Source organism: Fukomys damarensis, unplaced genomic scaffold (assembly GCF_012274545.1).
Source record: "Fukomys damarensis isolate Sample0158 unplaced genomic scaffold, DMR_v1.0_HiC HiC_scaffold_1, whole genome shotgun sequence".
In the NCBI taxonomy this organism is placed as follows: Eukaryota; Metazoa; Chordata; class Mammalia; order Rodentia; family Bathyergidae; genus Fukomys; species Fukomys damarensis.
In genome coordinates, this window is record NW_022900913.1 from 5,005,037 (window position 1) to 5,021,797 (window position 16,761).

Here is a 16,761-nt window from a genome sequence, read left to right on the forward strand (position 1 = left end):
TATTTCACTAGATATTGTGGAGGAAAGTTCTGCTCTGTAGTTTCAATATAACACCTAAATTAAGCCATCTGTTTTAGTCATATCTGTGTGGTGACTGACAAATGGAACCATAATAATTGATCATTAAGTGTAATAAAGGCCCAGAATCCTAACGAATATGTAAATAAAATGTATTATTTCTTCTGACTTTTCCATTCTCCCTACCAAATATTTTGGACTACAACTGGTAGAACCAAGGTAAATGAAAGAGGTAGCAAGTAATTAAATGACAAGTTGTCACTACTGACTATCAACCAATCCTAATTCAGAGAAAAGATGAATGTGTGTGCTTTAACGAGACCAGGGTGCTTTGAGTCCATGGAGACTAAAATATACAGATTTTCTACATTAAGCTCTATCTTAAGACCATAGTAAAAAGAAATTCCCATAACCCCACAGCAACCTCGTAAGGAGAAACTCTTTTCATTTCCTTTTCTTGTATAGGGAAATTTTACCCACCTACTCTGTGGCGTGCTATTAATGAAGTGGCAGAGAGTCACACAGGTAGGACTGGATCAGATTAAGAAGTTTGAGGGAGGTTTCTCATTTGAAAAAAAAACCTTTGTTGAAGTAGTAGAGGAGACCAGTGATTTTACTGGGGAACAGATATTGTTATATTATTAGTAGTACTGCATCAGTGTGGTCAGCAAGTTAAAAGCAGGCATTGCCTAGTTGCACTGAAAAGAAGGACTTGGCTACAGTAGAGCATTTCTCTACATATTCTACAGTGAATATGATCATTTCTTATCAGGTTAATTTTGGAAAACTTTTTGGAAATCTCACAGATACTTTACTATGGTTTGTTTCTGGCTGCCCCCACCACCCAAGCCTCATTCAGTTATAGATGGAACTTTTCAGAGGTGGCCGCATCTAGAGTGTGTGGTGCTGGGATGAAGTGTGTGATTTTGAGATCAAGGATGTGTGACCACTAAATCAGTCCTCTGGTTGGCTTGGCGTAGTTCCGGGTGTGGATAATGGGAAGGCCTGTTACATTGGATCGCCTGAGAATGGTCAAGAAACGTATCCAAATGCCATTTCATTAATTCCCCCCTTCTCTGCCAAAATTATTTACTAAAAGAAATCTCAGTCTTTTCTGATTTCTGTTTACTTTATTTTCTTGACAGAAGTCAGGAGGAGTTTATTTAAAAAGCATTCTAATTCATATGGATTCATGTCTAAGACGATCTTGAAATAAGTAGAAATTGACATGTTTGTTATATTAGTAGGGAGCCACTTAATTTCTACTGTCTATCTTGTTTTAAGGCAATTCTAAGAATTATTTGTCCAGTTGATGTTTAGTGGAAACTAAAGTGTCATGACAGAACATAGCATAGTTCAGTGGCCCCTTGATTTATGAACTCAATTCTAACTCAAATTGGTCAGTTGAAAGTTCAGTCTGCTCTACACAACCTTCAAAGTCTGTCCCCCTCCATACACAGGCCGATCTCAGTGTCCTTAGAGAGACCCTGGCCCGGGATTTCTCATTTAACCCTGCACAGGAAAGGATATTGTAATATTCTTCCCAGAACTCTTTAAGGGTTAAATTTGTACCCAAGACCATCCGGAAGCATAAGGGACCAGCATTCAGGTCATAACTCAAGACTTTGTTCATAAGTTAAAACTAATATTCCTATCGTAACACAAGTTGTTCATATGTTAGGCCAGTCATAACTTGAGGGTCCACTATAGCCAACTCATTTCCTCCAGGAAACCTAGTCCTTCTTCTCCCTTATCCTATGTAGTTTAAGTCCAGCCTGGGACAAGGGTCTTTATGAGAATGAGTGGATGAGAGTGGATAAATACAGAAGTGGAGTAAAGTGAGTTCACAGAAAGTCAATTTGGAACCTGAAAGAGCTAAGACTGGACTTGAAGTTGGAGTTTGTGGATTGCTAGTTCCTGGAGTCCCTTGTGGAATGAAGCCTCCCGATTTACTGTAGAAATGAACCTTTGGCTCCACCCAAGGTTTGAAAGCATGAATTTATGGCCAATGGAAAATGAGACCAGTTTCTGTCCTCCCTTAGATCTGTAACGTTGTAACTTCCTTTAAGTTTTAGAGAACTGCAAGTTCTGGAGCCTGGGCCTTATGGGGACATGTATTTCCCCTTTCTACCTCAAGAATTGTGGCCTGAGACCATCAACATGGAAGCTGGTGTGTAGTCCGGGAGAGGATGAGAGACCACACCTGGAAGGGAGGCCTAAAGCCCTGGAGATCGGAGAAGCAATGGTCAGATAGTTGTGCACCTGGGCCATCGTATAGGACATGGTTGGTGCCCCAGCTGAAAAATGATTTACCTTCAGCAAAGCCAGTACTCAAACCCACCTGCCCAACCTACAGAATCTTGAGAATAAAAGCAGCATTATTGTTCCCCACCACTACATTTGAGGTGATTTTTTCTCAGCAGTAGGTCACTGACATATATTCCCAGCCAAACAAAGCTTGAGTTCAGTGTGGGCACAAAGCCAGTGAGAGTAAAACACCATTTCCTTATAGATCAGCACATGGGACTCAACATTTCATCAGACATTAACCATGCACATATCAATTCAATACCCTTTAAAATTCTGTTTACTGTTTGGTAAATATTTTTGTTGGCATAACAAACTTGAAACTCCCCATGATAGATGCTGATGTAATTATTTAGATTCATCAATAAATGGGAATTTTAGGGAAATTTAATATAGCCTTTTTTCATGAGCCATGAATTTCATTCCCGTACTGCTCTCAATTTTTATTTCCTGGCAGAAAATATGCTTTCTTTTCACTTTGACGGGGCTGTAGTTCATAAGTTATTCATTCCCTCTCCGGATCCTCTTGTTGCACTCCGGGCTGTGCACCTTCCATCACACTGAGTAGCTGGCATGAACCAAGGAGGAGCCTTTGCCGGTTGAGTTTGCATGAGGCCCCTACTTGTTCCTGCAGAAGGACAAACAGGAGAGCGCCACTTCATCAGCACCAGAAATCAGGAGACCTTTAAGGAAATCTGTGAACAAATTTAAAGTCCTCTTCCTCTTTTGCAGTTCTCCTGGAGAACATGGCTATGCATGCATATCACCTAATGCATGTCTGTATATAATACATATATTATATGTATATGTATACATATGTATAAAATACATCTGTGTGCCTGCATTATTCATCTTCCCGTCACCTCTGATGGAGAAAATTGCCAGTTTTCAACAATGACCAAAAATAGAATTCAGAATCTATTCCTGTTTCTGCTGCCACCTTCCAGGATGTCTTCCCTTTTCCTCCTGCCACCTGATATTATAGAAGAAACACAGAACTCAAAGCGACAGCAGCAGTTCCTCTCCATATCGATCAGCCTGCAGAGGTTGAAGGGAGTTGCATAACTGACCCGCTGTCCACCGAATGAATGACAGAGCTGAAACCCAAAATGTTCTCCTGACTCTGCATAGAACAATCAGACCATCTTGGAGCTTCTCAGCAGAAGCCTCATTCACAGTGTGAGGAGGCCTCCAGTCACAGGTTCACGCGCTAATTTCTGTGTCCATCCATCAGATGTTCACTGAGTATCTCCCATATGCTTGGCTCTGGGGTCTATGGTAGGCTGATGATATGGAAGAGGCACCTTTGGGGTAGAATAAAGCCAGCGGGGGACTTTGATAGAGTTCAAGACCATGGCCAGGGGAACACAGGGTGCTGAGCCAGTAGAAAGTAAGGACGACATCAGGACTGCTCCCAGGAAGAAGGTCTAATGTGATTGGGTGCTTCTCTGGCATCTGATGAAGATGGCCTTCAGGAAGAAACATGCATAGCAGTGACAGGGTGGTGCCCACCACCGGGTCCCAGGGGAATGGTGTTCTCCATGGAAGGCAGGGGCTGCATGTGACTCACAAGAGCTGGGACCAGGGCCAAGGTAGGAGGAGGAAGTACAAAGGAGGTCTACGTGTAGTATGCCGTCCCTTATAAAGGCAGAGGGGTTGAGGGGTGTGCTGCTCATTGGAAGCATTCAGATCTTGCGTTGATCCAACAGCTTCCTATGTGAGAAAGGTGCCTGGTGCAGACAGAAAAGGTGAGAGAGGGGAGCTCTGAATCTCAGTATACCGGAGAGGTGCCGCTAAACATCCTGCGACGTGCAGGACAGGCCCCCACAGCAAAAACTGTCTATTCCCAAATGCAAATAGTGCTAACTATGAGACTAAGACTCAGAGGATCTGTAAAGTGAAACTGCAAGACATTAAGGAATAGTGAGGACTGTGGTACACTGTGCAGTGCACAGTCTATCTGGATGTATCCAAATTATATTAAATACACACACAAGTGTGCCCTCTGAAAGCCAGTCTCAACCTACAGTTGACTAGTTTGTTGTCTTGGCTTTCTCTGGACAGGAAATTTCAATGAATCTTAAGAACTCATATACTCATAGTAAGATAAATGGGCAAAGAACACCAAATCAAATTTTCTACTGAATTATCAAGTGCACATGTAACACACAGGAGAACCTATTACATAATATTTGATTTCTTAGATGATATAAGCTCCCAGCTGTGGCTTCCTTTTCTTTGTCAGGAAGTTGGGCATACAAGACCCTGATCAAGATTATTCTGATCTAATATGTGATGCAATTCTCTCCAAGGGCAAAATCATCAGTGAAATTTAGAAGAGAGAGTCCTTGAATGATGTCTATGGTTGGTCTGATTACTAACAATACATTTTCCAAAGACACATATGAAGCTTCAAAAATGAACCTTGTGTGCCAGCCATGTACTTAACAAACCAGGTGTGTAGTTCAGCCAGCTGGACAGAATAGCACCTTTTTTATTGAGTGTGAATCTTGCTTATTATATTTGAGTCACTTTCAGTAGAATTCTATGCATGTAACTGCATTTCAGTTTTCTGCTATGGTGATTTTGTGGTGCTCTTTATTGCTTGTATCTTGAGTTTTTATTTGAGGAAGCTCAGGACTGTGGCTCATTAGGAAAGTGAAAATTAGTGCAGTTAAGCTGTCTGTCTTTTCTCATGTATTAATCCCCCACCCCAAAATTGCTGTTGTGCAGAAATGATGGGTCTATCTCTGGGTATCCATGACATCTGTGTCCCTGGCAGCAATAAGTATTTGAGGAAGGAACAGTACCTAAAGGGTGCTCCTTGCTGGGCTGCGTCTTTGGAGGCTGGCATGGGACACTTCGTTTATCAGGACAAATAAGCAATAATTTCAGCACCTGCTGAGAGTCACTGGCCCACCTGTCCAGGTCAACTATTCCACTTTGCATTCCCAGCAAAAAATGTGTGTTCCCACATCAGGGGTCAGCCATGTGCCCACAGGAGAACTGTGAATCCCTTTCTTCCAGTGATCTCCTCCGTTCACTGTTCTTTCAAAGAAAGCTTTCTGATACTACCTATAATATGCTGTGTCCCAACTCTTTGTGAAATTTTATTAACTGACAGATAATTATGTGCATTTGTAAGATAGAAAATAATGTTCTAGTTTATGAATACACTAAGGAAAGTGGCATCTCACTGACAAGGAGGGCTCTGGTTTGAGTGGGACTAGTATAGTGGGAAGAAGCTGGAGAGCTCTCAGTGGTATAGGAAGGTTGTGATGTTCTCCCCAAGAGCACTTTTGCTTTGGGCTTTAAACCTCCAACTTAGGCATAATGGAAAGCAGTTCTCCCCGCTGAAAATCGAGTCACAGTGGAATTACATGGAGCATCTCCAGCTGATACTGTGTTATCATTCTCATGCCTATGTACATATTTTTTCTTTGTGCCAAGTACAATTTAGCAAACTGTTTAGGAACTACTAATGAGTGCACTTCAGCAGATTGATTAAGGACTGTCAATATCTAACCATCTCTGTGGGTTTAAATCCCACCTCACCACCTTTTTGATGGACAATGTTTAGCAACTTGTTTGGTCTTCCCATTCCTCTTTCTAGAAATAGGGAAAGTAGTAGCACCTGGGCTGGTGGGGAAAGTAAGTCAGATACAAGCTGCAATTGCTGAGACGTGGAACTGTTACCTGGATTGCAGTCACTGGGTGTGGACTGGAAGAAAGAATCTTGCATTGAGAGCTCAGCCTCAGTGGTCAAGCAGAGAGCATGTGCTCTCCGGGGGCAGTAGGACAGCATTCACTTCTCCGTGAAAGAGCGGTCTCCTGTTCTTCAGTCAGAAATCCTGGATGCCCTGAGCACGAACTTATCGACCTCTGATGAGTAGAATTTAGTGTTGGTGTTGGGGGACCTGCTCTCCTTCCTATGCACTGTGTTCTTCTCCCCTCACAAGTTTGTCTCACCCTCAGTGGGGTAAAATGTGAGCTCCCTGCTTTCCAGAGTTGTTCCTGCAGAGGATTTGAGGACGTGGGCCCTGACACCTCATTCCCAGTCAGAGGAGAGCCGTACTGCCCCTTAGGCAGACTCTGGTGTTCTTCCATCTGTGCTGTGCTTTATGGGGGCTTCCCCAAGATTAGGACAGCAACACTATCACTATTCATCTAGCATCCTCAGAGATAACTGTTATACCCCTGTGCTTTTGCAGCCAGTGAGAATTCATTTGATGATTGGAGAATACAGACAATAACAGTTTGTATGTAGAGGAAGACCCGAGACCAAGGAGAATGGGTAAATTTTCACAACAGCAGCTTTTAAAAGATTTTTAAAAGTTTAATCTTTATAGAAGCCACTCTGCTTTTTGTGGTAGAGGAGAAAATGCAAATTAGTGGAGAAATGTCCTCACACTTGGTGGGATCATTCCTGCACTGTGTATTTCCCACATGTCTCAAAGTAATCGCATTATCCTAGTACTTATTTCCATGGCCTGCAATGAGGTAGTGTGGGGATTGGCCCTGCCCTATGGCCCCGTAAAAGTCAGTTACTTCCCTGACTCTCAGCCTGCTCTGCTGTTAAGTGAAGGACAAGAGTTAGAGTTTCCCAGAGCTTTTACCCTAAAAGCATAGTTCATGGGAAGAGATGACATATGATTGCATAAGTGAAATCTCACCAAGTCAAAACAGCTGTAGAAACTCTGTCCACACACTGACTGAGGATATGTGCTGCTATGCACACCCCTTATGTTGTGGCAACCGTCTGGAAAGCTCAGGGTAGTGTGGTAAAATTGACTGAAATCCATGTGGCTGCCAAGAGTGATGGTTTTGCCTTTGTACTTGTCTAGCACAGTTGACCTATTACTTAGCATCATGTCACACAGAATCACAATCAAGGACCCTATTGGTCCCAAAGAAGATAGTAGCAAAAGCATGGTGAGCCACATGCTGGCCCCAGAAGCTTACACGGGAGCACAGATCACTCTGCTCATATTGCATTGGTCAGATAGGGTCACATGACCAAGCCTGTGGTCAGTGGGGCAAGGGAAGGATGTTCAGCAGTGTCAGGGCAATGATTCAGCTTACTACAAGTGTGCAGGGTACACAGTGTCATCATATGCCTAGTTATCTACAGTGTATTTTTGCAGTGAGATGCATTTTGCATTTGGATATTAAAATACTCAGTTTTGCCCCCATAACCTGTATATTCAGCATCTTGTGGAGGGCAGAAAGCTCTGGAACAGTAGTCACATCCCCTTGAACTTGAATGCAGTTGCCTCTGAGTGCCTAGATGACTGACTAAAGTGAAATGAATCCCTAAGAACCAATTGCCAAGAAAGTACTTCTTGAGTAGGGGTCCTGGGAACTCTTTTCTAAAATGAAAGGTTCACAGCTTTGCACATTTAGGCCTATGATAGGAGGAGTATTGCTTAATTTTGAGATGCCCTCAAAATTCTTTTGCTTCCTGTACAAAGTGCTTATTTTAATGGCACTAATCTTTCCAGCAATCATACCTCCCTTGGCCCCAACTTTACACATGGTTATGTGGTTTATGCAGGGGCCAAAAATTAAAATTTTTCAAATTTTTATGTTCTGCTTCTTTCCCTTGATTCTTACATTAACCCAGCTAAAAGCAGCCAGTAGTTCCTATGCCACAGTCTGAATATTTTATTGAGCTACCTTTAAATTTCCTCTGTGGAATAATTAGTCTATGACCTTAATCTCAGTCTTCTATAAGTTTCAAGACATGGGCAAAATGCAAACACAATTTTTACTACAATATAACATATACCTGGCCTCTAGTTCAATTGCCAGTGGAACCCTTGTTTCCATCTGAAACCTGAGCCTGGCCTTTACTGTCCACATGCCTATCAGCATTCTGGTCATCTGAGCTTTGCCCAAGATCACCCAATCAGGTCTGTTTACATTTTAGAGCCCCCATTTCCAAATGTTTCTATACTCCATCTAAAAACCAATTCATGTGATTCAAAGGCTTCTGAACCACATGATCAGGCATAGTCACAATAAGAACCCCATGTCCCTGTACCAATTTTCTGCATTTTCATGTCACTGAGACATAATAGTGCAATCTCATGACTTAAAAGAGGACATTTCTAACTTCGGCTCACACTTTCAGGGGATTCAGACATAATAGTGCACTCTCATGACTTAAAAGAGGACATTTCTAACTTTGGCTCACACTTTCAGGGGATTCGGTCTGTGATTAGCCGGCTCCATGGCAAAAGCATTATGGCAGAATGATATCTTGGAACAAAGCTCCTCACTTCATGGCAGCCAAGAAATAGAGCGGGGGAATGATAGTACAGGAAAAGAAGGCCCAGGGATTATTGGATATAGCACCAAAATTATGCCTTTATGATCTATCCAGGCATATCCAAAAGTGTGCTTTACTAATCCCCTGCGAGGCACACAAGTCAATCAAGTTGGCTAATTAAGCTTATAAGCGTGGAGGTTCTGTCCCTTTGGGAGACTCATCAGTGTTAGTGTTGGGTTGCATTATGTTCAGATTCTCTGAGTGCTGCAGCCTGCCACCCCACTTGCTGTCTTTCCCTGGGCGCCGGTATACCCACCACCTTCTCCAGGGAGCGCATCTGTGGCTCTCAGAAGGTCTCCATAGCCACAGACTGAGTATCTTTCCACCTCGTGGCTGAATTCTGTTTCCATTGAGTCTTTGTTTTAGAGGATTGAATTTACAGTTGATGGTAAACAGTTCAAGTTTAGAAATACCAATTTACTGTCATCAGTGACTATAGACATAATTTATAATTTGGCTTGATTAGCATTTTCTTTCCTAAATTCTTTTAACTGGATAGTAATCACATATGAGTAAGACTTTTATTCTTTCCATATTTTTTCCACATTGTTCTTCCTAAAAACTTTCTGGCTGTCTCCTGGAACTTACAAGTCAGAATGGGTGGAAAGAGCAGCTCAGCAGTCCCGCAGGTGGAAGACACACATTTTTTTCTTGACTCTCCTGGTGATGCCACCTCACTTGGCTCTTTCTGAGCCACATCCATATTTACTTTCCCTTTTTTTGTCAAAATGTTTCAACTTAAATGAAAATGTACGTAAACAGGTTTTCTAAGTAAAATCCAAGCTATACAACCAGTGAAAAGATTTATGTTTTGTAACAGGGAACGGTGGTTTGCTGAACTGTGTATTGCTTTTAATTTGCCAAAGGCATCCCAGATTTCCAGACTATGACATAAATAAGGTAACTTCCCCTCCCACTCAGTGTGGGGCTCTTCAAGAAGCAGCACAAGCAGCTCCCCTTCTTCTCTTGTTTAAGATCCCAGTAGGGCCCTGTAGTCCTCTGGACTCAGGATGGCAGCACCTTGTTGGGCTCTGTGTGCTGTGTCCCTTCCTCTATGTGAGACTCATTGCTAGGTTTGAGCACAGGGCATACTTATCTCTCGAACTGGGGAATGAGTTCTAGAAAGGGCCCTGCATAAAGTGCCAGAATCTTACTTAGTCTTGGAAGCACCCAGTTCCTCTCATACAATAGACTCTAGGCTCAGGCACTGATGCAGCTCTGTTGAAGCCAGAGAAAAGGCTGGAATCCACATTATCTCCCTGTCTTAGCAATCTTCACAACACAGGGTTGATCGCTTTCATATGTAAAAACAATGGTCTATTATGAAATCGCCAAAGAAACATAAAGCAAGACCTTTCAAATAAAACACTCATGATGTTTTAATTTACTGATATGGAACCAATATCTTAAAAAAGGACCTAGGAGGAATAAGCCATGCTTGTTAAGGAAAGAAGCAACCAAAGGTAGCAGTTGTTACTGGAGCGGAGCTTTGGTGATATGCTGGGGACAGAAGTCGGTGCAAGTGAAGGATGCTTCTTCTCTGAGATCTGTGGACACGAAGCTGGCTGAAGCAGAAGGTGTGGGCCGATAGGATCAGCAGGGCAGTGTGGACCTCATCACATCTGCAGCAGGCAGCTGCAGAGTACAGTCTGAGCGCTTCACTTCAAATGGACACCAAGCTCCTTCATCCCACAGGACGCTGTCAGGGGACATCATCTGCCCCTTCTGTAGGTGGATGGCAAAAGCCACATGTGGCCCAGCAGCCGCAGCCTAGGAGCTGATGCTTTCCTGCGCTGTGAGCTGCTTGCTGCGGAGGAGAGAGGAATTTATAAAAACATCCACCCTGTACACTGACAGTGCACTGGCATGGCATCGTGATAGGATCAAGTTGTATTGAAAATGAGGATTAAAGACGAGCACTTTGAAGGAGAAAAAAATTTCAGTTCTTATTAAAAGAACATTTCACCGTCATCCTCCTTTTCCAAAGTAAAACAGCTTTGAATGTTTTTCTATGCATGATTTCTCGATGAAACTGGGTATAAGTATATGACTATATCTTAGCTCAAAATTTAAGCACAAATCTTCATTACTTAAGCTGGATTTCCTATCAACTTTGCCTAGAAGAATAACACAAAACTATAGTTACAATGTCTTCTTTGCACCATCATATTGGAAATGCTTCCAAACTCAGAGTAACCTGGACTTGGATCAATAGAATGCTGAAATTTATTAAATTAATTCTGGAGCTTTTGCATGAGGCACACTTTAACAGAACAAGTTTTGGGGGAAAATCCAATGCTACAGGGATAATAGCTAAATATTTGATAAAAGGACACATTGAAGTAGAATCTCCAAACTAAAGCCACGCTATTCACTGGATAACCTTTGGATATGCCAGAATTGGCCAGGTCTCTGTAGTCACATGAGCATTTCTAACAAGCATAATGGTGGTACCCGTCAGTCAGTTTAATGGACAGCTTGGTTTTCTAAAAATATTCTAAGAAATGTGTCTAGTGTATGTGGAAAGATGATATGGCTAAGAAATACCCAGGGAGCTTAAGTGTATGTGTTGCTTTTAGATAAGTTGGCAGAACATACAGCTACATTAGCAAACTCTGAAATCTTAAAGGAAATATTTTTTCATTAAGTTTATTGGTAGTTTTTAGGTATACAGTATATTCACATTCATCATTAGGGCCTTGTACCTTTACATGACTTATCTTGGTTCTTATTCTTCCTCCATTCCCCGGCCCTCCCTTTACCCCCTACACCCTTCCCTGCTTACAAAGACTTTGTTTCCATTTTTTTCCTTCTTTCATATTTTTTTCTTTTCCCTTCTTTCCTTTCCCCTACTCCTCCCACTCCCCCTACTACTTTAGCCCTTTTCTTCCTATTTCATCTTATCAATTATATGTTGCAGTCTTATTTATTCTTCAGTTTCTCACACCAAAGAAACTATTCAGTATTTACACATGTGTGTCCTATTTATTTCACTTAAGAGTATGGGCCTCAATGTGCATCCACTTGGCTATAAATGTCTCCAGTTACTCAATATTTATGGCTAAGTAGCACTCCATTTTACCCCCGCAAAAAAATCTTTATCCAGTCTCCAGTTGATGGGCAATTGGGCTCTTTTCAAGTTTCAGCTATTATAAACTGTCAAATGAAATATTAACCTTGTCAGATTATGAATGTGTTGAATTTTTTTATGTGCCAAAATATCAGATTTGCCTTCTTTGGTGACCTTCCAAAAAAAGCAGAAGGGATTCTGTGGGACTGAGAAGCCCATAACATTGGGCTTTACAGCATTTGTAAAGAGGGGAAAGACAAATCTAAATGAGTGTCCTGCTTTTGCCAGTTTGAGTTCAGGCATCTTCTGGAGGCGCATTTGGCTATCCAGTTCTCTCACCATGGGGGTGCAAGTGGACCCCAGTGCAGGACCCCACACTGGAGCTGTAACCAGAGGTGTTGCAATTGCAGGTGGTGCCTGAATTGCATGACTAGGAGACCCTTTCATGTGGCTGCTTGGCTGTTCCCAAAATCTCTTGCAGTCTAAATGCACAAAAATTCTTTAACACAACAAAAGAGAAAAAATATTATTTTACATAACATATGAATTTTGTTTTCTACGCGTTTCATACCACCCATAAAAAGTTAATGATTTCGCTACATTAGAGTTTAAAAGAGATTGTAATTTGCATTTCATTGTTAAATGAGGCTGGGGATCAGAGGGGATTACTATATTTGATTCTTCTTTTTTTGGTCTTGAAATCTGTGCCTTTAAGGAAGGACTGGTTCTTTGAGGGTTTGCATAATCTTATTACAGAATGCAGGAGGAGGGGAGGATGCCTGGAGACGTGTCAGTTAGATTCCTGCCAGCTGGGCTCAATGCAAGGGTCTGGGTACAGTCACATAGTTAGGAAATGGTTCCAGAGTGAAGGGGTGGGAGGGAATGGAGGTCATTTACTGGGAGGAGTCCCTGGGGCGATGTCCTTCCTGCAGGGCCCTCCTCTAATGCACAGAGATAGAGCAGAAGCTTACTGACAAGACACAGGAAATAACAGATTTGGGTCAGTCTTCTCCCAAGAAAGGAGAGTGCTGGGCTTGGAAGCTAGTAATGGTGAGCTTTTCCTTCAGATCAGAGCATTGCAGTAGTGAAAAGAGACAAATGTGAAGGGAAGGATCCCTGCTCACCATTTTCAGATGTGGGCTTTACTGGAGGTTCACCTTGTGGCCCAGCTCTGGGATCCCCACGAGGACCCCAATGGAATCCCATCCTGGATCCTACGGGAGACCAACAGCGCCAGCTGGGAGGCACAGCCGGAAACCAACATAAACACTGGGAAAGTCTAGCGATTCCTATGCAGTTGATTAGCATTTAAAACTATTCTATGATGACAGTAAACTCTGAACAGTCATCCTTCAGTGATGCTTTCTGTAGAGGGGAGAAATGCATCTTTTAGAAGAATGGAACTATGGAAACATGCTGCTCTAACTAAAATAAGTATATATTTATGTAAGTGCATAATGTACACTAGTAATAATTGCTTGCTGGATCTATTGGACCAAAAGTACACAAAAAATCCTGTATTATGTCTTTGTGTCCCACTTGGTAGTTTCTTACAGAAGACATTTAGCAGAAGTTAAAATTTGTTTTTTTTTGTGTTGTTGTTATTGTTGTTGGTGGTGTTGTTTTGGTACCGGGGATCGAACTGAGGACCTTGCACTTGCCAGGCAGGCAGTGGCACCACTAAGCTAACTCCCCAACCCAGAAGCTAAAATTTCTAACTCCATTCTTTTATAACAGCTTAGAATCACTGAAGGACACTAGGTGTTTGTCAGGGAGGAAATGAAATATTTGAAAAATTTTGAATACCTTTTTTTTAAAGTGTGCAATATTGGTTGCCTTCCTAAAGTGCAATAAAGCTTGTACTTTATCTCTCAAATGAACAAGCAGATGAAAACCAATTCTTTTATCTTAGGCTGACCACTGGTTTCTGGGATTTTAATATTATTCCTGCTTCACTACTTTAACTCAAAATAGATAAATAATAGCCTTTGGGAAATAACTTGGCCTGCCTTTATTCTCCATGCTGAAGAACTCATACTTAGAACTTAATAAATAATACATAATATAATAACAAAGTTTGACCTTAGAAAACTTGATGTATTTCTTTCAATATGCTTTTCTGGAATCTGTATTTTTAACTCATAGGAAAGAGCCCCCACACTGGCCCTATTCCAAATCAGTGATAATTTTAAATTCTGTTTGGCCCTTTGCACAGTTGTTCAAAACACCCTGATCGCTTCTCCTCCATTTTAGGAGAGGCTTCTGCTGTCCCTGCTGCCAGCCCACATAGCCATGGAAATGAAGGCTGAGATCATCCAGAGGCTCCAGGGCCCCAAAGCTGGCCAGATGGAAAACACAAACAACTTTCACAACCTGTACGTCAAACGGCACACCAACGTGAGGTATGCTGGGGGAAATCATGTGCCTCGCTGGGGTGCTGGTCACTTGTGTCATCTCTCCTGTGCGGCTATTCACCCTCTGCAGGTGGATCAGGCCCTGCTCCATCCCCCTTCTGCTGCCTCTGGGCTTGCACATTCAGATGAGAACAAGTGGTCCTCCTGCTTTATTGAGTTGAGCTGCCCTCGGTATCCTTGCTTCCCATGGCTGATCACCAGTCACAGCCGGGAGAGGGCTGGAGGAGTTCTTCTGCTGGAACCCTGTGTTCAGATTGCGGTATGGTCAGAAAGAGGCCTATGGGTAACCAGGCACAAGGACTCATTTCTCAAGATGGCCTTTTAGGAAGGGCCTTCATGAAGCCAGTGCATTCCAGGGAAACTGGGTGTTCTGCTTTCCTCCAGGAGCTGTGGGTTTGGGGAAACAGCCAACCAGTGACAAAGACTATAGGGACTGATATGTACCTGAATTAGTTGTCATGAAAGTTACTGCTTTGCCAAGTGGGCTCGATCATACAACCTACTTCCTAGTCATTTCTGGAAGCATAGTACCTTCCAGAAAAAGCTAACATGCCAGCATGAGGGGATTGTGGGCATGAATGAGGTAAGGCCTTTATCTCTCCAAGCTCCAGAGAGGAATCTTGTGGGGCCCTTGTTGAGAATGGCTCCACCCTTATCCACATCTCCCAACCACAGTAGAGCCAGATCCATCAAAGATTTCTGTACCCGTTCATTCTGATCTTCTTTGAGGAAAGATTTGTTCTACCCATGATTATGCTGCTGTGATGCTTTTTGTTCTAACTTGCTGATCACCTTAAAGGACCTGAACACTTATCTGGACCTCTTTGTTATATTTTGGTGCTGTTTGTTTAGTTGTCGGGATATCAGTTTGACCAATAGTTCAACAACAACCATCACAACTACATTTTGTAGAGCATTGGCTAGAACTGGGACCCAGCCTGTTGCCCTCCACCCCCCAATCCAGGCTGTCCTCTTTCAGCCTGATGCCTCTTAGACCAATAAGATTTGGAAGGCCGTTGAGGAAAAGCAAATGGAACTGAAATGTGCATGTATTACTGGGGTGAACTACATTTGACATTAGATCCGAGAAAAAGCATGTGGAGCCGGTGGTGTACATACCCAAGCGCACACGAATATAAATGCCCAGTGGGAAATTCAACTAGGGAAGGAGATCATAGAAAAACCATGGCATATTGAATGGGAACTAAAGATGTGCCATTGGTTAAGTGATGGGAAGCCACTATGTTTGGAGAAAGTTTACACTCAGTAAGATGTAAAATTATTTACAACTCTAGCCATCCTTCAAGTCTGTAAGTATTGTGCCTGTAAATTAAAGGAAAATCCATGGAATCTGACAAAGCATGTGATACACTAATGGCCCTTCCCAGCCTTATGAAATGTGGCGATGGCCTTCCTGTCACAGACAGTACTTTTAAGTTAATTTTTAAGATACTGACAACTTGTACAGGCAAATGCAGTTGTATCTGAACAGGCCCACAAAATATCTTTAAGTGGTTGTGTTACCATCTAGGCACAAATACACCTATCAAAGTGACTGGAAAAATCTCAAGTTCAGGCAGATAACAAAGGCTCCTTGTGCTCTCTGTGTTATTTATTTCTGTAGAGCAAATGATCCCTAAACACAGTTACCTCAGACAACACCAGCATTACCTCATAGTGTCTGGGGAATCAGGAATTTGGGCAGAGCTTGTGCGGGCGGGGCTTGTGCAGGTGGCTTGGGCTTAGTGTCTGCCATGAGACCACAGCCAGATGTTAACCAGGGCTGCTGGAGGATTAGCTTCCTGAGTGGTTGACCAGTTGGCTCTGGCTGTTGGCAGCAGCCTCAGTTTTTCTGGTAGTTTCTGTAAGCTTCTGGAGTAACCTCCTAACATGAGTTCACATCCCCCGAGGCAGGGAGTCCAAGGCAGGCCTTTTATGACCCAGCCCAGAGGGTCATTTTGGTCATATCCTATTGGTTACAAAGGTCAGCCCATCCAGGGTGGGAGGAGACAACGTGAGTAGTGGAGAAGAGTATCCTGGAGCCATCTTGAAAACTGACTGCCACACTATCATGGCAAAGGATGGGTGAACGCAGCCAACTTGCTGCTTTTCCTTCACAGATTGTGTAGAATAAATTTGCAATGTCAAATTATATCTAAATCCTTAAAATATATTTGGGACCCAAATTACCCTAAATACTTAAAAACTTCCTTAAGTGAGGTGGGGGTGTCAAATATATTTTAAAGAAATTTGAAAACTTGTGGTTCTAGATGAAGACAGGTACAGGCAAAAAAGCAGACTTAATATATATCATACAGTTAGTCCAGGGGATTCCTGAGTGGTTTTTGTTTTGTTTTGTTTTTAAATGAAAATTATATTGTATCTAAGCAGTACCAAAAAATCAATTTCTGCTTCTTGGTTCTGCCTTGATATTCTCTGTTAATAGCATTTGCTGGCTCTTTGCTATCAAAAGAAAATAATAATAGTAACAACACTAGTCATTGTATAAACAGCAACTGCCAGTTGTCTCTTGAATCTCCATAGCCTTTGTCTCAGCTTGTCCCACTAGTTCCGTAACAGTCACAAACCTATGGTAGCTTTTAAAACATACAAATACAAAT

General features: G+C 42.3%; 1 protein-coding gene across 1 annotated transcript in view; it reads left to right on the top strand.

The window, feature by feature from the left end:
• Positions 1-16,761, top strand: part of Adcy2 (adenylate cyclase 2) — a 371,910-nt gene that overhangs the window by 240,424 nt on the left and 114,725 nt on the right. Inside the window, exon 5 of the mRNA XM_033758687.1 lies at positions 13,980-14,128. Within this exon, the coding sequence (XP_033614578.1) occupies positions 13,980-14,128 (149 nt within the window). The remainder of the gene's footprint in view (positions 1-13,979; positions 14,129-16,761) is intronic.